The 23,949-nt window shown below is 39.3% G+C and overlaps 1 protein-coding gene across 5 annotated transcripts in view; it reads left to right on the forward strand.

Moving 5' to 3' along the window:
* The window catches only part of galnt13 (polypeptide N-acetylgalactosaminyltransferase 13), a 421,608-nt gene that overhangs the window by 3,245 nt on the left and 394,414 nt on the right, over nt 1–23,949 (forward strand). For all 5 annotated transcript variants that reach the window (XM_087989066.1, XM_043693775.2, XM_087989067.1 and 2 more), the window contains exon 2: nt 6,181–6,462. In XM_087989066.1, coding sequence (XP_087845192.1) covers nt 6,321–6,462 — 142 coding nt within the window. In that variant the 5' untranslated portion in view covers nt 6,181–6,320. The remainder of the gene's footprint in view (nt 1–6,180; nt 6,463–23,949) is intronic.

Consider the following 23,949-nt stretch of genomic DNA (forward strand, 5'->3'; position numbering starts at 1 on the left):
CTTCCGACAAGGTTTCCCATGGGAGACTGATTAGCGAAGTTAGATCTCATTGAATACAGGGAGAACTAGCCATTTGGATACAGAACTGGCTCAAAGGTAGAAGATAGAAGGTGGTGTGGAAGGTTGTTTTTCAGACTGGAGGCCTGTGGCCAGTGGAGTGCAACAAGGATCAGTGCTGGGTCCTCTACCTTTCATCATTTATATAAGTGATTTGGATACGAGCATAAGAGGTACAGTTAGTAAGTTTGCAGATGACACCAAAATTGGAGGTGTAGTGGACAGCGAAGAGGGTTACCTCAGATTACAACAGGATCTGGACCAGATGGGCCCATGGGCTGAGAAGTGGCAGATGGAGTTTAATTCAGATAAATGCGAGGTGCTGCATTTTGGGAAAGCAAATCTTAGCAGGACTTATACACTTAATGGTAAGGTCCTAGGGAGTGTTGCTGAACAAAGTGATCTTGAAGTGCAGCTCCTTGAAACTGGAGTCACAGGTAGATGGGATAGTGAAGAAGGCGTTTGGTATGCTTTCCTTTATTGGTCAGAGTACTGAGTACAGGAGTTGGGAGGTCAGGTTGCGGCTGTACAGGATATTGGTTAGGTCACTGTTGGAATATTGCATGCAATTCAGGTCTGCTTCCTATCGGAACGATGTTGTGAAACTTAAAAGTCTTCAGAAAAGATTTACAAGGATGTTGCCAAGGTTGGAGGATTTGAGCTATAGGGAGAGACTGAACAGGCTGGACCTGTTTTCCCTGGGGTGTCGGAGGCTGAGGGGTGACCTTATAGAGGTTTACAAAATTATGAGGGGCATGGATAGGATAAATAGACAAAGTCTTTTCCCTGCGGTGAGGGAGTCCAGAACTAAAGGGCATAGGTTTAGGGTGAAAGGGGAAAGATATGAAAGAGACCTAAGGGGCACGTTTTTCATGTAGAGGGTGATACGTGTATGGAATGAGCTGTCAGAGGAAGTGGTGGAGGATGGTACAATTGCAACATTTAAGAGGCATTTGGGTGGGTATATGAATAGGAAGGGTTTGGAGGGATATGGGCTGGGTGCTGGCAGGTGGGACTAGATTGGGTTGGGATATCTGTCCGGCCATGGGCAGGTTGCACCGAAGGGTCTGTTTCCATGCTGCACATCTCTATGACTCTATGACTCTATTTGGATTGAGAAACACTTGTTGAACAATTATGAAGTCACATGTAACAGCAGATATTTTCAGTTTCTAAGCAGGGGCTGTTGGGAAAAGCTTTGCAGCCTCACTATAACAAGCAATCAAAGTAACTAATTTGTGATTACACTAGTCAATCATTCAGTCCTCATAATTGGCATGGCACTGGAATTCATACATAATTGGCATTGTTTAAAAGTTAGAATTCTTGTGTTTGTCCTGTTGAGTGCAAGATGAAAAGCTTTGCCAATATGTTACTTTTCAATGTTGACAGTTATAAAACAGCAAAGAATTTTCATTCTTCAAAATTTTCTTCCTTGTTAATTCAGTTAAAATCTTAGCCAATGTAACATCAGTGACATATTTTTGTAATTGTTGTTTGGGCCAAATTTTACAAGTTGAATCAAGTCTGAGATGTCAGGGCAAAAATGGGTCCTAAGGTCACACTTGTGGCAGCAAGACATGCTGAGCAACTTTATCAATGGTATTGTCTTAATTGACTAGCCTGAGGGTCCAATATCCAGTTAAGGACAACAACTGAGCTTCTGATGCTGTCAGCCCAATCACACCACTGTCTGCTTTGGAGCCTTGGCAGTCTCATGGGGAGAGATGCTTGGTGCTGTGGTATGCAAGTGACCTTAGTTTAAAAGGAAAACTCATGTTGAGGTCCTTCCCTACCTGTGGCCAATTCCAAAAAAAACCATCAGCTCTCGGCTGCTACTGGCAGACCATTCAGCAGACGTCCTATTACATTCCATAATATTTACAAGTTTAGAGTTAGGGAAGGAGTTCTTATAAAGTAATAATACTGATAGACCTACTGTAGTTAAGCATTTAAACAGAAGTGACCTTCAAAAATGGTGTTGCTGTTCAGTTCAAATACTATCTCCATGCTGATGAGTACTGCGTTGCTTGTAAGCAATGTTGCGAAACTGCAGATGATGAATCCAGTTGCTGCCACACCAGCATTTGTACCTATGTTCCACTAAATCTTAGAAATATTTTCAGAACTAACAAAACATAGAACTGCTCCAATGCATCTGAACTGCACAGTCCTAACCTAGGACCATTAAACACCTGGCACAGGATTTCTTTCACAGTTGCAATTTCTACTGGAAATGAAATCAGTCTTTTACTGTTGTGATATTACATCACTTTGGGTGTTGATTATGAACCTGTTTGGGAAGGATTTCCAGTGCTGCAAAAATTCTCCTTTTTATGTTTATGCAAGTATGTCATGTTTCACTTGCTGCAGCTGCATAAAGGAGCAAGCCAAAATCTGAACCAAGCAGACTACTCCAAACATTCACCTGCTTCAAACAATTTTCTTGAAGACAACTGAGAAGCAGGAAGTAAAGAGCTCAGATCTGTACTCATGTTTTTACCCGGACCTGCCGTGAAAAAAAAAATTAGGTGTTTTGATGCTGCGAATGGAGGAAAAAGAACAACACAGACAACTACACTATCAGCTTTCAATTTACTCCTGATGGAGGTGGGAAAGGGGTGATCAAGTTGCTACATTCCCCTAGGGAGAAGAGTTGTTGAGAGGCCCTGAATCCAGTTACTAATTCCAACTACCATGTTTTCCATGCAATCTTGTTGCATTTTTCTGATTTAAATGATAAAAGGTTTGAAGTCAATAATCCCTCTGTCATCAGTTCATTTAAAATATTTGCAGGGATTGTGTGGTTCATTGGAAGCAAAGTAGAAAATGTTCACAAATTTAGGTAAGAATTCCATGCTTGCCCATTCATTTGTCCTCTATGTCAAACACAATGTGATTAAGTTGGCAATGTTATTTAAATCATTGAACTGTAATGGGTCCCTGTCACACCAGTTTTTTTTTAGATTAGATTAGATTACTTACAGTGTGGTAACAGGCCCTTTGGCCCAACAAGTCCATACCAACCCTCCGAAGAGCAACCCACCTAGACCCATTCCCCTACATTTACCCCTTCACATAACACTATGGGCAATTCAGCATGGCCAGTTCACTTGACCTGCACATCTTTGGACTGTGGGAAGAAACCGGAGCATCTGGAGGAAACCCATGCAGACACGGGGAGAACATGCAAACCACACAGACAGTTGCCTGAGGTGGGAATTGAACCCGGGTCTCTGGCACTGTGTGCCACCGTGCCACCCAAAGGTATAGGTAGTCCCAGTATTTAGTTAAAATAATGATAACTTGTGTTTACATGACATGCTTAGCATTAACTAAAAAAATGAACTTTATAAGGTATATTAACCAGCAGCCAAAAGCTGACACTTATCCACATGGAAAATATTGGGGCATGTCAAAGACATGGAATTCTTGCATGGCCACCTGATCTATTTTACATGGCCCCAGCCCTTCTGCAAAGATGTCCCTGGTCAAAAGGAGATTGCTGCTGATTCTGGTGTTGGAACTCAAAACAAAATGCAGATTAGCCAGCGTCTAAGAGGTGGTTGGGGTGTAATCAAAGTTGATGTTTCATTTTGATGAACTTTCATCAGAATGATTATTGAAGGTGATTTTAGAGGAGTATGTCACTGGAGGAAGAAAAGAATGTAGTAAAGAAGATTCAATACCAGACATTTGTATTTCGACAGCTGAAGAGTTGGCTGCCAAAAGTAAGGCATGGATGGGAGACACAAGAAGCCAGGATGAGAGTAGTGCTAAACCGTCAGCTGGTTGGCTGCAAAGAACAGATCAGAGATTAGTGTGGACAGATTTGATCACAAAGATGACAGTAGTAAAAGCAAGTACATGTTGAGGTGAATGAATGGAAATTGGATGAACTAGCATTAGGTGGCAGAGTATCAGATGAGCTCAGCCTGATGCAGAATGAAGTTTGAAAGCCTGCTAAGAGAGCTTTGGAGTAATTGAGTCCAGTGGTGACACCACACCCAGGGTTGTAGTAGGTGTGAACTGAGTCAGGGTAGACAGTGAGGATATTAAAACCGTAAGGAATAGGAATAACAAATGAAGTAGGCTATTCAGCCCCTTGAGCCTGTTCTGCCTTTCAGTAGGATCATGGTTAATCCAACATTTCTTGAGTCCATATTCCAGCATTTTTCCCATACCCCTTGGTTCCCTACATACCAATAATCTATCTATCTCAGCCTTAAACATATATAAGGACTGTGATCCCATGGCTCTCTTTGGAAGGAGTTCCAAAGACACTGTCCAGTCAGAAGAAATTCCTCTTCATTTAAGTCTTAAATCTATGTCCCTTCATGCTGCGAGTATGCTGTCTGGTCTTAGACTCTCCTACGAGGGGGAACCATCCTTTCAGGATTTACCTTGTCAAGTCCCTTAGGAATTCTGCACATTTCAATAAGATCACTTCTCATTCCTTTCAACTCCAGTGAGTAGAATCCCAACCTGTTTAGCATTTGCTAGTAGAGATTTCCCTCCATTCTGGGGATCATCCTCGTGAACATTCTCTGAATTGCCTCCAGTGAAATGACGTCTTTGTTTACTTAAGGCACATTACAGAGAAAAGCAGATGTTCTTGCTGATCAAGTGGATATAAGATCAGAAGCATAGCTGCAGGTGAACAGAAACAAATTTACCATTTATTCAGCAAAATTGTTAGGATTGCTTTGTAGTTTTCTTCCCCAGTTGTTTTCTATCTTTTATTTTCTACGTGTCCAGTTTGCTTTTATTTATAAAAAACAATTGTGGATGCTGGAAATGAAAGAGAAACAGAAATTGCTGGACAAACTCAGCAGATCTGGCAGCATCTGTGAAGAAAATTCAGTTAACGTTTTGCGTCCAGTGACCCTTCGGTTCAGAAGCTGCTAGACCTGCTGAGTTTTTCCAGCAATTTATTTTTGTTGCGTTTTAATGGTGCCTGAAAGTTGGATAACATGTTGCATTGTACAGTATAGGTATTCTAAAGATCTCCTCTTTTAGCTTTTATCTAGTACATCTATGTGGAGTCAGTTAGTTTTGATTGTTTGATCCAGCATTTAGAGTCATAGAGTCATAGAGATGTACAGCATGGAAACAGACCCTTCAGTCCAACCTGTCCATGCTGATCAGATATCCCAACCCAATCTAGTCCCACCTGCCAGCACCCAGCCCATATCCCTCCAAACCCTTCCTATTCATATACCCATCCAAATGCCTTTTAAATGTTGCAAATGTACCAGCTTCCGCCACTTCCTCTGGCAGCTCATTCCAGATACGTACCACCCTCTGCGTGAAAAAGTTGCTGTTAGGTCTCTTTTCTATCTTTCCCTTCTCACCATAAACTTATGCCCTCTAGTTCTGGACTCCCCCACTGCAGGGAAAAGACTTTGTCTATTTATCCTATCCATACCCCTCATAAGTTTGTAAACCTCTGAAAGGTCACCCCTCAGCCTCCAACGCTCCAGGGAAAACAGGCCCAGCCTGTTCAGCCTCTCCCTATAGCTCAAATCCTCCAACCCTGGCAACATCCTTGTAAATCTTTTATGAAGTTTCACAACATCTTTCTGATATCAAGGAGACCAGAAATGCATGCAATATTCCAACAGTGGTCTAACCAATGTCCTGTACAGCCACAACATGACCTCCCAACTCCTGTACTCAATACTCTGACCAATAAAGGAAAGCATACCAAACGCCTTTTTCACTATCCTATCTACCTGGGACTCCACTTTCAAGGAGCTATGAACCTGCACTCCAAGGTCTCTTTGTTCAGCAACACTCCCTAGGACCTTACCATTAAGTGTATAAATCTTGCTAAGATTTGCTTTCCCAAAATGCAGCACATCGCATTTATCTAAATTAAACTCCATCTGCCACTTCTCAGCCCATTGCCCATCTGATCAAGATCGTAGAGAGATCAAATAAGAGATGGGCAACTCCTTGACCAGTTTTCAAACTTCATTCTACTAAGAGTGTTGTTGACATTATTGGGCTCCCCATGAATCCATGATTCTCCAGAAAGGTTTGAAACGTATTGGAAGTATATGAAAGTATCCTATTACTATTAGTAATATATGACACTAAGTTTTTGTATTTTCTTTTCAGTTTCAGCAATGTTTAGTTCATTCAGTCGACACACTGGATTTCTGGCATTGCCTCCCTTTTTTGCACTGCGATCTCTTTCTCCAAGGAAATAAAGCTGCACACTTCCTGCTTATCAGTGTGATTCACAAGATAAAGTACTCATGAGGAGATTGGCATGGTGCAAGATAGTCTTGGCCACATCTTTGGTCTGGGTCCTACTGGATGTCTTCTTATTGCTGTACTTCAGTGAATGCAACAAATGTGATGATAAAAAAGACCGCTCTTTATTACCAGCCTTGAGAGGTAAGTGTTTCCTGTTGCTAGCTTTGTTACCATGTGAAATAACTGAATTCAGAAAATAGAGAACACATTGTAAGGGTAGAATTCATGAACAAAAAAAAAAATCTGCTTATCCCTACACCACAATACTTTATGATGATCTTCCTTTGTGTTTGAAAATAACTATTCTGTGTTGAGGTGACTTTTAAACAGTAATATTATCCAAGATTAGTGTGGTTACAATGACTATTTCTATCATGCATTCAGGGTGTGAACTACAAGGAATTTAACTTTGAGATTCTTGATCATTTTTTAGATGTCATATTGATGTGGTCAACATTCTTTGTGGCCAAATGCTTTTAAGATTTATCTTGGGTAATATTAGTAAAGCATTATTTAAGCATTTTGTTCAATATTCAAACAGAGCAACAAACTTCAGTGAATTATTGGGATTGCATCAGCCTCTATAAATACAACTTGTCGCAAGGGTTTAGATTGCAGTGGTTGGAATATCTGCTGTGATTGTATTGTTGTACAACAAAAAGCATTTGAACTGAGTTTTATGAAAATTCAATTGAAGCTTGTTAAAGATCACCCGAAGGAAATTCAAGTTTAGAATTGAGGACAAAATTCTCATGGCAGACTGAGTACTGCCTTAATCAGTAAGCTAGCAACTTTCTTTCTCTCTCCTCATTTTCTACAAAGCTCGGGGCTGGAAACTATCAGAGGAATGTAGAGACTAAAAAGTTTCTGGAGAGTGTCCCCTCATTTTTAAAAGGTTCATCCGGTATGTTTAACCATGATACAGATATGCTGGTGTTGGACTGGGGTGGACAAAGTTAAAAATCACTACACCAGGTTATAGTCCAACAGATTTATTTGGAAGTACAAGCTTTCGGAGTGCTGCTCCTTTGTCAGGTAGCTAGCCGACAGGATCATAGGACATGGAATTTATAGTACTTTATAGCAGTACTCTGAAAGTTTGTACTTCCAAATAAACTTGTTGGACTATAACCTGGTGTCGTTTGATTTTTAACTTTTATTTCCTTGCATTAGACATACCATGTGAACTTTTACCAGACATATGGAATTCGTTGAAAACATGGAAGTCTTCAAGGCAAAATGTGTTTATGAACTAATTTAGCAAATTGAAGTCTTAATTTAGCTATTAGAGATCTGGTAATACATTTAGCCAATTACAGAACTCAGTATGCCACAGATTAAGCATTGAAACAAAATAATATATACAGGTTTTCTGCTGTGCCACAAGTTAACAATGAAAAATTTACAATTTACCTGTCTCCATGATAGAAATGTGTTAAAACATTTGCTACAGTTTTCTTTTGATTAAGTTATTACGTAATACACTAGTGAACTGGTCAAGGACCATTTAAAAGGAGCAATGCTGTGACAACGAATCAACTCCTTTATTCTTACATTGTTCTCCTCACTTCTAATGTCATCTGCTGTTCTTGGTCTGTATGCATCATGCAGATAAAATGCACGTGTTATCTCAATAATTCCTTGACTTTGATATCAGCAACATTTTTTGAGTTTGAGATCCTCAGGTATCTCTCCTCACATCATTCATAGCTACTTCAGTAACTGTTGTTCTTTATGTAAATTGTTTAAATTACACTTGTTTATGCACATACCTAGAAGTTCTTAAATTAACAATATGACATTATGATGTTTTGTGATGAAAGAAAATTTGATTTTTGTGTTTGCATGAATAAGGAAACAATCAAAAGTAAGTGATTTAACATCATGTTTTGTGCATTTCTGTGGAGGTGGGAAGCTTGGATTTGAAAAACTCAGTTTGCCTAATTACATTCGTTTTGAATTTCTAAATATTTTAATTGCATCTCCAGTACAAAAGAATCTTTAAAAACCTTGAACTGCCAAAATCCTAAATAGACACTCTTTGCTACTTTTCAAAATGCCATTCTTGTGTATTAAGAGATTGCCCAAAATAAGATTTCAGTGGTAGCTAAATTGCATCAAAAATAGCAGTTTGTTTCAATTTTCAGCATTTCTGCCCATTGATTTTCTTTTATTGTTACTTTGGAGTGAATAAATAATACCTTGACTTAGGATAGACATAATTATTGAAGCATAAAATTCAAGGGGATATTCATTTTTATACTGTAAAAATGTTGCCCTTTTTCAAATTGTTAACATGCAGGCTTTGAAATTATTCCTACTTTTTATAGTTGTCATCTTTAAAATTTTACCTTTTCAGCAGAAGATGTGTTTACAATGTTCATGAAAGACTTATCAGGAGCTTAACTACTTGCAAATTTCTCCTATGGAAGAGTGCAGAATTTGACATTGATCAGACTTGCTAATGAGATTGCTTGCTTTGTATTCCTCCACATAATGTAAAGAGGTATTTGATAGGTTAATTAAGTGGGCAAACATTTGGCAAATGGAGTATGATGTGAAAAAATGTGAAGTCGGTTTTGGAAAGGAGAGCAAAAAAGCAGCATTATTTAAATAGAAGAAAAAAACATTGCAGAAAGCTCTGACACCAAGGGATTTGGGATCCTACTGTATGAAACACAAAGTTAGGACATAGGTGCAGCAGGTAATCAGGGCCAGAAATGGAATATTGGCCTGTATTTCAAAGGGGTTGGAGCAAGAGAGTAGGGAAGTCTTTCTGCAACTGTACAGTTGCTGGTGAGATCACATCTGGAGTACTGTGAGCAGTTTTCATCGAATTGCTACAGGCTATTTGGCCCAACAAGTCCATACCGACCCTCTGAACAGTAACCCACCCAGACTCGTTTCCCTACCCTATTTCTCTACATTTACCCCTAATCTACAAATGCCCTTATTTAAGGAAAAATATCATTTCATTGGAGCCCGTTCAGAGAAGGTTCATGAGGATGATCCCTGGTATGGAAGGATTGTCTTATGAGCAAAGGCTAAACAGGTTAGGACTTTACTCACTGGAGTATAGAAAAATGAGAAGTAATCTCATTGAAACAAAAGATTCTGAAGGGGCTTGACAGGGTAAATGTTTCTCTTCATGGGAGAGTCTCAGACCAGAGAACATAACCTCAGAATGAAGGGGCGGGAATTTAAGACTGAGATGTGAAGGAGTTTCTTGGGCAGCATGGTGGCTCAGTGGTTCGCACCGCTGCTTCACAGCAGCAGGGTCCCAGGTTCGATTCCGGCCTCAGGCGACTGTCTGTGTGGAGTTTGCACATTTTCCCCATGTCTGCGTGGGTTTCCTCCAAGTGCTCTGGTTTCCTCCCATAATCCAAAGATGAATTGGCCGTGCTAAATTGCCCACAGTGTTAGGTGCTTCATTCATAGGGAAATGGGTCTGGGTGGGTTACTCTTCGGATGGTCGGTGTGGACTGGTTGGGCCGAAGGGCCTGTTTCCACACTATAGAGAATCTAATCTAATCTAATCTTGAATGTCTTTGGAAATCCTTGCCACAGAGTGCTATGGAGGTAGTGTCCTTGTCTATACTGCAGGCTGAAATAGATCCTTGATCAGTTGGGGCATTGATGATTTTGGGGAAAGTGCTGGAAAACGGATGTGAGGAATGTTAGATCAGCCATGATCCTACTGAATGACAGAGCAAGCTTGAGGGGGTGAATGGCCTCCTTCTGATCCTTTTACTTAATTACACCCCCCTCCCCACCACAACCTAACGTCCCAAATACAAGGATAAATTCTGACTGTTCAGCATTAAAAACTGTCACTCCATTAATAGATATATATAGCTGAGTGGATTTTTAAAATTTAAGTTGCACTACGTTAATTTTATTAAAAAGTGGTCATTTGAGTTTTAAGGATTTTTTTTAGATTAGATTACTTACAGTCGTGGAAACAGGCCCTTCAGCCCAACAAGTCCACACCGACTCTCCGAAGAACAACCCACCCAGACCCATTCCCCGACACCTAACACTATGTGCAATTTAGCATGGCCAATTCACCTAACCTGCACATTTTTGGACTGTGGGAGGAAACCAGAGCACCCGGAGGAAACCCAAGCAGACACAGGGAGAATGTGCAAACTCCACACGGACAGTTTCCTGAGGCAGGAATTAAACCCAGGTTTCTGGCACTGTGAGGCAGCTGTGCTAACCACTGTGCCGCCCTCCACAGTGCATACTTTAGTCCAACATTTTACCCATTCAGACCATCTTGAATAAACCTTGTAATACAAAAGATTTTACTGCTACTTGATTACTTACATTTTAGTATGTTATATATAACTGGAATTAAATGGTTTGAATATTATTTGGATGTTTGTTTATGTTTATCGAATCTTGTGCAGTTGAGTAACTCTCATGAAAATAGAATAATGGAAGAATAGTAATAAAGAATTTGTCTTGGGTGTTTTATGATCTCAGGAGCACCTAAACACAATTCAGGATTTGTTTTCATGAGAGTTGTTTTTAAATTGTTTTTAAAAACAAAGTAATTGCTACAATATAGACAACCGCAGTAGCGTTGTTCTGCTCCTGATGGTTGAGGAATAAGTACTGGTTGGAGTACTAACTATCTCTCTTGCTAATTTTAAGCAGTGCTACTAAATAACTATATGAAATAGTGGTTTTGAATCACATTTGAAAAATGGAATTTTCAAACATTTGTCACCACTCCTTTGGTTTTACATTGATATATCAACTTAGAATGAATGATTGCTCCAATTCAAAAAATAGGTTTCTTTCAAACTGGTCATTGCTGGCTAGGCCAACATTTATTGCCCGTCCCTAATTGTCTTGGGGTTCCTAGTGCCTACCAAGTCCACTGCTTGAATATTGACTGAGACTTGGTTATATAGGGCACAATTTTGAACTTTACACATGACGCAAAACTTAAATGTACTATTAACAGTGAATAGGATACTATTAGAGTCTAAATCTAGCATGGTAAACTAAATTTAATGGAGAAAAGTGTTAAGTAGTGAATTTTGGTATCAAAATTGAGGGGCAATACAAAGTAAAGGACATGGTTCTAAAGTGAATGAAGGAGCAACAAGACCTGAGGTTATATGTTAAAAGTGGCAAGGAAGATTGAAGTTATGGTTTGTATTATTCAGGATCTTGGGTTTTCTAAAAGGACCCTTTTCAAAAGAAAACTGTTATGGAACTTCTTAAAACTCTGGTTTGGCCCTAACCAGAGTAGTGAGCTGGACTTTGAATAATGAGGAGGGAAGCTCAAGTTTGAAAATTTCCCACTGCACAGACCTATCCTTACATAAATGGCCACTCCAAATACTACTAATTGCATTGAAGAGATGGGAACAACTTGGATCTGTCAACCCCTGAAGTAGGTCACATGTAGTCAGAGGAAGATGAATGCTGATGTGGACATGCTGGTTTGAAGACCTATCCCTGTTTTATTAAAGAACATTGGGTCCTTTGGCTCTCTTGCTTCTCATTTCCTTAAACCCCCTGTGCCTATCCATGTTCCATGCTGCATACAAGACACTCAATTAATTATTTAGCAGACACAAGTTTCTGAAGCCAGGTGATAACCTCCTTCTTTCAAATGTTTAATTTTATATTGCTTTGTTCCTCCTCAGTGCAGAAGGGGGCTTCATTGAAGCCTCACTGGTGGAAGTTGGCTGGCCCTGAACCTGGCTTGCAAGAACAAGTTTTGCCCTGGTAATTCAAAGCCTACCATTTAACAAATGGATTTTGTCACAAAAAACTTGCTTGTGACTTGTTGAATATGCACTCTGCAAAACACAGATCAGCCATATAGTAACAAGAAATTATTAATGCTGGTGGAGAGAAGCAACCGTTTAGATAGCTACTTCAAAAAGAAACTGCTGCTGTTAAACCCTTAAATCACTTCCTTTAATCTTGTACAGATAAAGATTCATTAATTGAAAGCATGGATCAAGTCAGTTATAATAACCACAAACATTAAAGCTGGCCCTGTACGTTAGCTTGTGTAAACAGATCTTTTCTGAACTCATCCAGCCATTGTTGAGAGTTGCCATTGTTCTTACGGTTCATTTATTCTTTGCACAATGCATACTGAAGATTATGAAGGAAACATGGTTAAAATCTCTTAACCTACCTGTTGAAAACTTCATATGTATAGACTATTAATCGTGATCATAATCATGGCCTTGACAGGCCATGAACTGTATTCCTGATGAAGGGCTTTTGCCCAAAACGTTGATTTTCCTGCTCCTTGAATTCTGCTTGACTTGCTGTGCTTTTCCAGCACCACTCTGATCTAAACAAAGGCCATGAACAGTGCCCTTGCTTGACCAAATAAATTGTGAAGATGAATGAGATGCCTCCCACTATTGGAACTGACCTGACAGGATTGTAGGCTTGCTGCCAGCACATTTACCTCAAAGCTAAAAGTTGCGAGCGTTGGGAATGATGTTGGTATCCTGGAATCTGTTCCCACTTGCAATTTTTGAAAGTCCAACTCTACCTAAATCTGTGCTATTTTTTGGATATGAAGGATTTACAGACGGTGCAGAAAAGATTCAGGAGAATAGTTCCCAGAATGCAGTAATTCAATTAAGTGGGTAGATTGGAGAAGCTGACACTATACTGAGAATGAGTTTGGAAAGAAGTGTTCAAAATCATAAAGGGTCTAAAGAGATTAGCCAGAGAGCAATTGTTTGTGTTGAATACAAAAAGAACGTAGATTTAAGATGATGATGAAGATGCAAAACAACTGTTAAGCAGTTAGAATTGGCAATGCATATTGCCAATTGGGAAACAGCTATAATTGGGAATTTCAAAGTGGAATTGGATAAGCAACTGGAGAGACAAAGTAAGACTGACGAGTTGAGTTTTTCTTTTGCAGAGACCCAGCATGGATGATGGGTTGAATGGCCTTCCTTGTGCTGTAGGCATTCTGTGAATGTCTGGAATGGGATGTGAAAACTTGACTTTTTGACTGAGATTCAAGAGCTGCTATTGAGCCAATACAGAAAGAGACATTTTAATGCTTATTGACTGGGTAGTTTAACTTATGGTGATCAATGAACTTTAAACCTACATCTGTTTGCATTAACATAATACTTATGTCAATATTTAGAATTGTAGTAGCTTGAAACTTAATCCTGAGAAGTGCTTAGATCTGATTCGGAGGTTAAGGGCAAGAGTTTTCAATGTTGTAGACTTTGAACTTCTTTTGGCTGAGGCATTCCGTGGATTCATTCAAGGTTGCCACGCACTGGGGTGTGGCGAATGTAACCCAATGTTTAAGAAGGAATGAAGAAGAATGGGAAAGTATTGACCTGCTGTCTTAGCATTAGTAGCTGGGAAAATGTTAATCTATTATGAAGGATGTGGTAATTAGAAATTTGCAAAAGATTGGTAAAATCAGGTAGAATAAAATCAACTTTATGAAATGTATATCATGTTTGACATGCATTGGAGCTTTTTGAGGATATTAGTTCTGGTAGCATGGCTAAAAGAACCACTGGATGTACTTGGATTTCCAGAAGCCCTCTAAGATCCTACACAAGGTTAGGAAATAAAATTACAGCACATGAAGTTGGAGAAAAAAAATGTCGTGATTGAGAAATGGTTAACAAACAGAATGGAGAGTGTAGGAATAAATAATCTATTCTCAACATGACAGGTTGTTACAAATAGTGTGCCGCAAGGATAAACACTACATTCATAGCTATATACAGTGTAAATGATTTGGATGTGAAGACCAATTGTAATATTTTCACACTTGTTGATGATACCAAACTGGGCACGTATTTAAGTTGGGGAGGATACACTGAGGCTTTAAGAAAACTTTATAGGTTCAGTGAATGCTTCATACAAGAGAAATGAATAAGTTCACATGTTCACCTTATATTCCAATTCTGTAGAAAACAGGTAGAATTTATTTCTTAAATGAGATGAGGTTGTGGAATGTGGATGTCCAAAGGGACCTAGATGTCCTTGTTCATGGGTCACTAAAAGTTAGCATACTGGTGCAGCAAGCAATTATGAAGGCAAGTTGTAGGTTGTTGTTCTTAAGATTTAAGTACATGAGCAAAGATGTCACACTGCAATTGTATAAAACTTGGCGCAACCTCAATTTCATTATTGTCTGCAGTCTTATTCTCCTTGTCAGAGAGAGAGAGAGAGAGGGAGAGAGAGTGAGTGCAGTGGAGGTTTGCCAGATTGATCCCTGTGTTAATTTATGGAGAGAGGTTGAGGAGCTTGGTTCTTATTCTTTGGAGATTTGAATGAAGGGTGAACTCATTGAAACCTTTAGTTCTTGCAGAACACAATAGGTTGGCTGTAAATCATATGTTTACTATGGCTAGTGAGTTTTAAGACTGAGACGCGAAATATCTTCAAGCTTATGATGATAAATCTTTGCAATTCCCTCCCCTAGAGGAGTGGAAGTTCGACTATTGAGCAGGTTAAAGACACATCTATAGATTTCTGAAGACCAATGACATCAAGGGATGTGGAGAGTGTTGGAAACATGGTAGATAATCGGCCATGATCAAATAGATGTAGCAGCAATAAATTATAAATGCACTGATACATTAAAACAAGATGTTTATTCGATATAATAATAAAATTAAGAAATAAGGAAATATAACATTATTGAAAGGAAAGAAAGCATGTGGTCTGTATACATCTGCATATTTTTACACACACCTAAAGGAAGAAACTAAGCTTTATTATCACACAAACATTAACCACAAATAAGTTTTTACACAATCCGATTTGGTAAACTTACCCAAATTAGTTTCCTCTATAAAATGAGGAAATGCCGTTACACAAATATATGTAGGGGTGGACCTCTGATCAGTCACTTCATTGACCTTTCCTTTTGAGGGCTTTGGTGCTTGACTGACTATTCAGCGGAAGCAGTGAATTTTGCAAGCAGCCCTCTGTTAAGTAAACGTTTGGCTATTTCTAGCCTTTTGAGGCTTCCATCAGGGGTTATCAAAAAAACTTTGAACAAGGGACAAGTCTAATCTCTGACAGACTTATCAAAGTCTGGATCCTTTGCAAAGCTCAGGTTGTTAACCCCAGCCTCTGTGCTGAAAATGTATACTGTTCCTCAGTTAAGCTCCACTTCATTGCCCACCCAAAGTGTGAGGCCATTCAGTGTCCTGACATGAAGTTCAAGGGTCATCGGCATCAATATAGGATAGATTTCTCTTTTTAAACTGTGAATAAAGCACTCTTGGGATGGAGCAATATTAGTTGAAACAGCAACAAGGTATGAAGGCCCTGGGACCATGGCCAAAATCTATAGTTATAAAATATTGTCACCAACTACGTAATATTTAATCAAGTCAATTAATCATTCATTCTTGGGTTTAAGTCAGTGTTTGCAAAGGAAGAATTCATTTCGGATTAAAGATCAGTGAAGCAGAAATGAGATATAAAAGATGAAATTGTAAAAAAGAAGTAATTTTTTTCCAGCTGTAAGTGTACTGGTTGATTAAATGATGATGGATCATTTTACGTAACCAGAATTATAGTGACCCATTTTGCCGGTCATGTATCTCAAATATTAAATGTGTTTGTGCAAATTCTTTGAGTTAAAAAGTTAGCCCACAAAATAGGTGGAGTTGCAGGGGCTTACTGAAGTGAAACCAGGATACCTACGTTAATTTGACAGGATTTCATACTGCTGACATAAGGTTTTTGTGAACATACATATGAATATGGACTTTGACAGGGCTAATTTACCTTCTATAATTTGCCTACAATATTATTGATAGCAGAATCCATTATACACATTTCCAGTCCTGTTAATCTGAATTCCCCATCCTTAATACTTCTCCTTGCTTTGCTGCTCATACCATTCTTTCTTTCACTGCCTTCCCTCCGCTCTCTATATTGCCTTCATTAATGTCTACAACAAGGCTTTCCTTGTCCTGAAGAATGTGTGTTGCGATTAGTTAAATGAAACACCAGGAGAAATGAACCAATTCTAGGCTGGTCATAGAATATCCCTTTAAGGACCTTTCAAATCTCTTTTCTTCTGGATGAAAGTCAAAGGGCCAAGTTCACAGGAATATCATTAACTGCACATTCGCTGCAAATTATGCACCATTCTGATATTGAAATATGTCATCTTTCCTTTGCTGTTTGGTGATAGTTTTGGAATTCCTTTCTAAGAGCATTGTGATTTGTGACAGTAAAATTGATGTTTAACTGTGCTTGGAGGAAATTAGGGATGGGCCAAAGCATTACCAACAGCTCTTGAACATGAACACAACTTACTGAATTCAATCTTCATAGGTTTGTGCGAAGATTTGTAGCTCGGGTGCTCGTTGTTGTGGTTCTGTTTGCCGAGCTGGAAGTTTTTGTTGCAAACGTTTCGTCCCCTGGCTAGGCGACATCACCAGTGCTTGGGAGCCTCCTGCGAAGCACTTCTTTGATGTTTCCTCCGGTGTTTATAGTGGTCTGTCCCTGCCACTTCCGGTTGTCAGTTTCAGCTGTCCGCTGTAGTGGTTGGTATATTGGGTCCAGGTCGATGTGTTTGTTGATGGAGTTTGTGGATGAATGTCCAGGTCGACGTGTTTGTTGATGGAGTTTGTGGATGAATGTCCAGGTCGATGTGTTTGTTGATGGAGTTTGTGGATGAATGTCCAGGTCGATGTGTTTGTTGATGGAGTTTGTGGATGAATGTCCAGGTCGATGTGTTTGTTGATGGAGTTTGTGGATGAATGTCCAGGTCGATGTGTTTGTTGATGGAGTTTGTGGATGATTCATCCACAAACTCCATCAACAAACACATCGACCTGGACCCAATATACCAACCACTACAGCGGACAGCTGAAACTGACAACCGGAAGCGGCAGGGACAGACCACTATAAACACCGGAGGAAACATCAAAGAAGCGCTTCGTAGGAGGCTCCCAAGCACTGATGATGTCGTCTAGCCAGGGGACGAAACGTTTGCAACAAAAACTTCCAGCTCGGCGAACACAACCACATCAATCTTCATAAAACTAAATATCTACAGAAAGGATGCAGAATGTAACTAGCAGTGTTTCTGAAAAGTAGTCTGATGTTTAGAGCTTCCCTATATGTAGCTGTGAAATGAATCTCTTAGAATCTGGATATAATTTACATGATTTTGCACCTACCTTTTTAGCTTGAGGCCAATGATAAATACAAAAGAGCACTATATCATTTATTCTATCCTGATGAATGCTTTTGGGCTTTAGATAATACTGACTGGTTTCTCTGATGCCAGTATCTGGATGATTGAAACCATATGAGTATAGCATAGGGGAATAACAATTTTACCATAGCAACTAATATATTTGTTACACACCCACACCAAGACTGTTTTAAATGAAAGGATAACAGGGCATATTCCAGATTTCTTCACTACAAAAACTGTATAGTGATGGAATTATAGTAACGTGTAAATGCTTCACTGTATTTAGAATGCTTCGCTACATCCTCAACACAAATCATTCTTGGTTATAATCTAATATTCTTGTCTACAACTGGTACAGCAGCATATGTCTATTATGAAATGTCCAGCTAGGTTAAATTTGGAAAGAATTGAAATACTGAGGTTTCCTTGATGGTGAATTCCATAAGATTCTGCATACTATCCTCTTGTAATGCACAACAAATCTTTAAATTTAGTAATGTGATTTTAAAAAAAATATAAAACCAGGATCTTGCAGATGTAGGTTATTGTTTGTTATGATTAAGCAAAATAAAATGCATCAGATATTTGGGTTATTGCACATCAATTTGGATTTAAAACTGAAGCCACTTAATTTTATTGTGGTAAACAATTAGTATAAACATCTTTGCAGTTAATTCATTTTCGTGTAATTTTTTTTTTAATGCCTAAGAGTTAAAATTCATGTTAATGCCTTAGAGTTAAAGTTAATCTCTACTGTATGTTTTTAGTTAATGGAAAGTTAAAGGTCACCATTATGTTCCATACACTTGAAACATTATATTTTGCTCACAACCAACTCTATGTTTGGGTCTCACGAAATGATAAACTTATTATCCAGGTTCCTAATTCTTGGTTAATGAGATGCAGAGGACCTTTTAACTATTGTTACAAAAGCAAAATTTCAAGGATAATGGGAATCTACAATAAGAAATGCTGAACATACTCCGCAGATGTTTTGGCCTCTGTGGAGAGAACAAAAATAATGTTTCAGGACCTTTAATCAGACTGTTACTTCTGCTGAAGTACTTTCTTTGCAAATTCAATCATTGGTTGCACACGTGCCTGATGTTTATATTGAATATTATATTCAATGGATATATCGTTTGTATCCTTGCTGGCATGTGATATTTATTTTACATACTATGTGAGTTCACAAGCTGGTAGATGAAATTGGAAATACCAATCACTCCCTCAAACTGCTCCAATGTATTTAACATCTACACTGTCTTCAGCCATCTCATACAGGCGAGCAGAAGAAATTCGGGTTTTAACAAAGATGTGCACTATATATTTGCCTACAGTGTTATTTTCTCATTTTCATTTTTAATTTCCCTTTTAGCAATCTAGGCTAAAAATGAAAAATTATTCTTGAGGATTTTTAGACTGTATCCTGATTTCCTTTTAAAGAAATCTGCAATCATTTGTATTTCAGACTTTACAGTTATGTACATTCAGCCATATCAGTCCAAGACTTCGTGTAGCTTTTCAAGTGCAATCCTTATGCTTAGAGTCATAGTCATACAGCATGGAAACAAACTTTGGTTCAACCAGTCCATCCCAAACTAAACTAATCTGCCTGCCTGCTCGCTCGTATCTCTTCAAACCTTTCTTATTCTTGTATTTATCTGGATGTCTTGAAAACATTGTACTCACATTCAACATTTCTTCAGGAAGTTCATTCCACACGTGAACCACCCTGTGGATATTAAAAAAATCCTTTTAAAAAAAATTTCTGTCCTCTCACCTTAAAAATGTGCGCCCTTGTCTTGAAATCCCCTATCCTAGGGAAAAGACAGCTACTATGAACTCTATCTATACCTCTCATTATTTTATAAACTTCTACCAAATTGCCTGTCAACTTCCTGTGCTCCAGTGAAAAAAGTCCCAGCTTAATCAGCTTTTCTTCGATAACTCAAACCTTCCATAATCGGCAACATCCTGGTAAATCTCTTCTGAACTCTCTGCAGCTTAATATCCTTCCTATAACTGGTTGACCAGAACTGGACACTGTATTCCAGAAGAGGCCTCACAAATGTCCTGGATAACCTCAACATGCCTTCCCAAGTCCTATACTCAAAGGACTGAATAATGAAGGCAAGTGTGTTAACCTTTTTAATCACCTTATCGAGATGTGACACCAACTTCAAAGAGCTATGTACCTGAACCCCGAGGACCCTCTGTTCTACAACACTGCCCAGGGCCTTACCATTAATTGTATAAGCCCTACCCTTGTTTGCTGTACCAAAATGCAATACCTCGCATTTATCCAGATTGAACTTTACCTGCCACTTTTCAGTCCATTGATCCATTTGATCAAGATTCCTTTGTAAGGTTAGAAAATCTTCACTGTCTACTATGACATGAATTTTGATGTTGTCTACAAACATACTAACCATGCCTTCTGTATTCTCATCCAAATCGTTTATGTAAATGACAAACAAAAGAGGAAACAGAACCGATCCCTGTGGAGCAGTGCTGGTGACAAACCTCCAGTCTGAAAAGCAATCCTCCACCACCGGTCTCTGTCTCTTGCTGTTAAACCAGTTATGTATCCAATTGGCAAGCTCACCCTTAATCCCATGTGACCTAACTTTACTAATTAGGCTATGATGCAGAAATTTATTGAAGGCTTTATTGAAGTCCAAATAAAAAAATGTCTGCTGCTTTGCCCTTATCAATCTTTTTGTAAGTTTCTCAAACATTTGTTGACTAATATGATCCAGTAAATGAGCATGTTTTCCTTCATTTTTTAAATCCATACTAATCAATTGTCCCTGTTTCTGATATTGGGTAGTTTCTTGTTTTATGCCATAGAGCAGAGGAAAATTAAGTGTAGTATTTCTGTAAAAACAAGACTCTGCCAGTGGAGGAATAACTGGAACTATGTGGAGGAGCAACAGGAGGAAGTACCTGAGGAAGAGATTTTGAGAGGAGAGAATGAAGATGGCAAGTAAAGAAGTGCCTGGAGAGGAGTCGAAGATGGCAACAGGACGAAGGGTCACAGGAGGGTGGGCAATAGATCACATGGGATTCAGGGAGAGTTTGCCAATTGGATTCAAACTTGGCATGACAGTATGAGACAGAAGGTAATGGTGGAGGGAGTTTTTCGGACTGGAAACCTGTGACAAGGAGTGTTCCGTGGGGGTGAGTGTTGGGTCTACTTTTGTTTGCCATTTATATAAACGATTTGGATGAGAATTTAGAAGACACGGTTAGTAGGTTTGAGGATAACAACAAAATTGGTGGTATAGTGGATAGTAAAGAAGGTTATCTAAGATTACAAAAGGAATCTCGATCAATTGGGCAAATGGGCTGAGGAATGGCAGATAAATGCAAGGTATTGCAATTTGGTAAAACAAACAAGGGCAGGACTTGTACAGTTAATGGTAGGGCCTTGAGTAATATTGTAGAACAGAGACCTAGCGACTCAGGTGCATAATCCGTTGCAAGTTGCATCTTTGGGAGACCAGGTGGTTAAGAAGGCATTTAGCATGCTTGCCTTCATTGCTCAGACTACTGGATATAGTAATTGAGGTGTCATTTTGAGGTTGTACAGGATGTTGGTGAAGCCTCTTCTGGAGTGCTGTGTACAGTTCTTGTTTCTCTGCTTTAAGAAGGATATTATTAAGTTGGAGAGGGTTCAGAAAAGATTTACCAGAATGTTGCTAGGACTGGAGGGTTTGAGTTATAAAGAGAGGCTGGATAGACTAGGACTACTTCACTGGAGCAATGGAGTTTGAGGGGTGACCTTCTAGTGAAAGAGATTTATAAAATTATGAAGGCATGGATAAAGCGAATATCAAAGCTCTTTTCCTTAAAGTGGGGGAGTTCATAACTAAAGGGCATATTTTTAAGGCGTAAGGAGAAAAATTTAAAAGGGACCTCAGGGGTAAGTATTTCACATGGAGGGTGGTTTGTATGTGGAATGGACTGCCAAATGGGGTGGTTTATGCAGGTACAGTTAAAAGACATTTGAATAGGTATGTAAATAGGATGGGTTTAGAGGGGTATGGGCAAAACACAGGCAAATGGGACTAGTTTAATTTCAGAAACTTTGGCATGGACGAGATGGACTGAAGGTTCTGTTACTGTGCTGTATGACTCTCTGACTCTTATTTGGTGTATTCAATTAATGTTAATTTGCTGTTCAGATTTTTTGTAAACGGTCGGATACCTTAAGTGACTGATCAAGTCTATTGGATGGAATGTTGATGTTGCAGCTGCCGGTAGCAAAGATCACATGTTTATTTGCACTTGATTTGTTCTCGCTGAGAACCTGACTCTGTTGCTGCTTTATCTGCAGTTGCTGATTGTGATAATTCTACTCTGGCCAGCAGTATTTTTGCCTTGTATCTGAAATAGCAGTAGGAGCCATGTGCTGCAGTTGTCTGTTAACATTACATTCACTGCACCAGCTCATTTTCCCTCAGTTTCTTTTTCAAATCTGTTTCAAGACCTGTTTATTGTTAGTGAACGGCCACTAAGCTGTTCGTTACCGACTCAACATTATTAAACTGGACCTTAGACTGTTGCATACCAACAGTTGCCAGGTGAGAATAAATGGGCTCAGGCACCAACCTCATGCCATGTATATTCTCCTACTGCTGTGCCATGCCTGCCTGGGAAGCTGAAACGCTACTAAAATGCTGAGCTCAGAGCTCAGTGGGCTCAGCTGTTGTCATGTAGGGGAATTTAATAAGAATAGACAAATAAGTGGCTAGTCTACCTTTTTCTTTGCCTTTTTCTTTGCCAACAATTCTTACTCTTTCTTAAAGAAAAGCCTATGTCACCTGAAAAAAAAATTGCTTGGTCAAGTTTTTGAAACTTTCCTTTGTTTTTCAAAGTTGCTTGAAGGGAAGTCACTGGGTACGCCATGCTTGGACAAGGCTTTCCAAGCTGTTGTTCCTGACATGCAGTGGGTTGACTGACAAAATTTGACAATCATGGCTCCTTAGCCTGTCGTGGCAGTCATGGAGTATGGTTGGGCCCACGAGAATAATTGTAGAAATGCTCAGCATCAGGTTGGGCTCAATGATCAAGTACTCCTTCAGTCAGGTCTCAGCAGGCAATGTGGTGCAAGTCATCCTGAGTGAAAGACTGATGGAAAAATAATTCCTGTTCATTCAGAGCAAGGGGATGAAATATAACCTGCTAACCCAAATAGCAAGTGACCGTACTAATGGGTGGCCAGGTGCTTGGGGCAGTCCAGTGAGAAGACCCTCCTTCCATTCCCTGGGTCATTGCTCACCTTTGTTTGGTTTTACAGCCTCTAGCTCTAACCCCCTAAAAAAACCAGATGAAGTGTACTTTCTTCATTCCGTTCTGCTGTTGAGGTTAACAGTGGCTTGTTGTCTTTGTCCGAAAGCCTGAATCAAAAAAATGAATTGATAATCTTGCAAAATGGTTTTTTGAAACAGTTAATTTTCAAATGAGGGAAACTATTCCCTGAAATTTACTTTTTCCACTTTTCCCTTTTTAAAATCGCCTTTGTTTCTGACTGTTGTTTTGTTTGCCGCCCTGTTCTAATTTTCATTTTTGTGTTACTTTCTTTTTCTCCTCTGTTCATTTTTTTGTGAGAAGCAGACATATGGACAGAAGTAATATGTGTACTCAACTTCCTCTAACACTGTTGCTTATGGTCCGCCTTCACTTCGCGTGCTTGCCAACTTCTTATGTATGGCTTTCAAACATTTATCACTGTCTTTCACATTCTCAGGATGCTGTAAAATTTTGCAATATAGTCATTGCTATGGAGACCAGATGTTACTGTGACAATAGTATTACCTTACGAGGTATAGTTTGTCTTCCACCTGTTCTTGGTTTTTCTCAACCATTTGAAGAAACAGTTTCTGATAAGTGAACTTCAACTTCCATATCTTTATTCTTTGTTTTCTCTTCCTGTTTCCACCTGTGGCTTTGTGACCTTGCTACCACGCAATCAGACGTTCCTCCTCTAACACCTCAGTTGCCAGATTTTCCACTGGCTTTTCAACCACAGTGGGCATCACACCCACCTGTGATCTAGCTAAATCATTACTCTGGATAAACTGTATCTCTGGAACAAAGCATTTCTTTATTACTGTACAACTACTTCACTTTTTTTCACTGGACTCACCAACCTCACTTTATATGGAGCACTGCTCTTCTCATCATGAATGCCACACACTTTTTCTGGTAATGCTCCTTCTGAGGGCGGCATGGTGGCACAGTGGTTATCACTGCTGCCTCATAGTGCCAGAGATCAGGGTTCAATTTCCGTGTCTGCCAACTGTCTGTGTGGAGTTTGCACATTCCCCCCGTGTCTGCGTGTGTTTCCTCCGGGTGCTCCGGTTTCCTCCCACAGTCCAAAATTGTGCAGGTTAGGTCAATTGGCCATGCTAAATTGC

The sequence above is a fragment of the Chiloscyllium plagiosum genome, unplaced genomic scaffold (assembly GCF_037043375.1).
Source record: "Chiloscyllium plagiosum isolate Xiang-an unplaced genomic scaffold, Cpla_swu_hap1 HiC_scaffold_7, whole genome shotgun sequence".
Classification (NCBI taxonomy): domain Eukaryota; kingdom Metazoa; phylum Chordata; class Chondrichthyes; order Orectolobiformes; family Hemiscylliidae; genus Chiloscyllium; species Chiloscyllium plagiosum.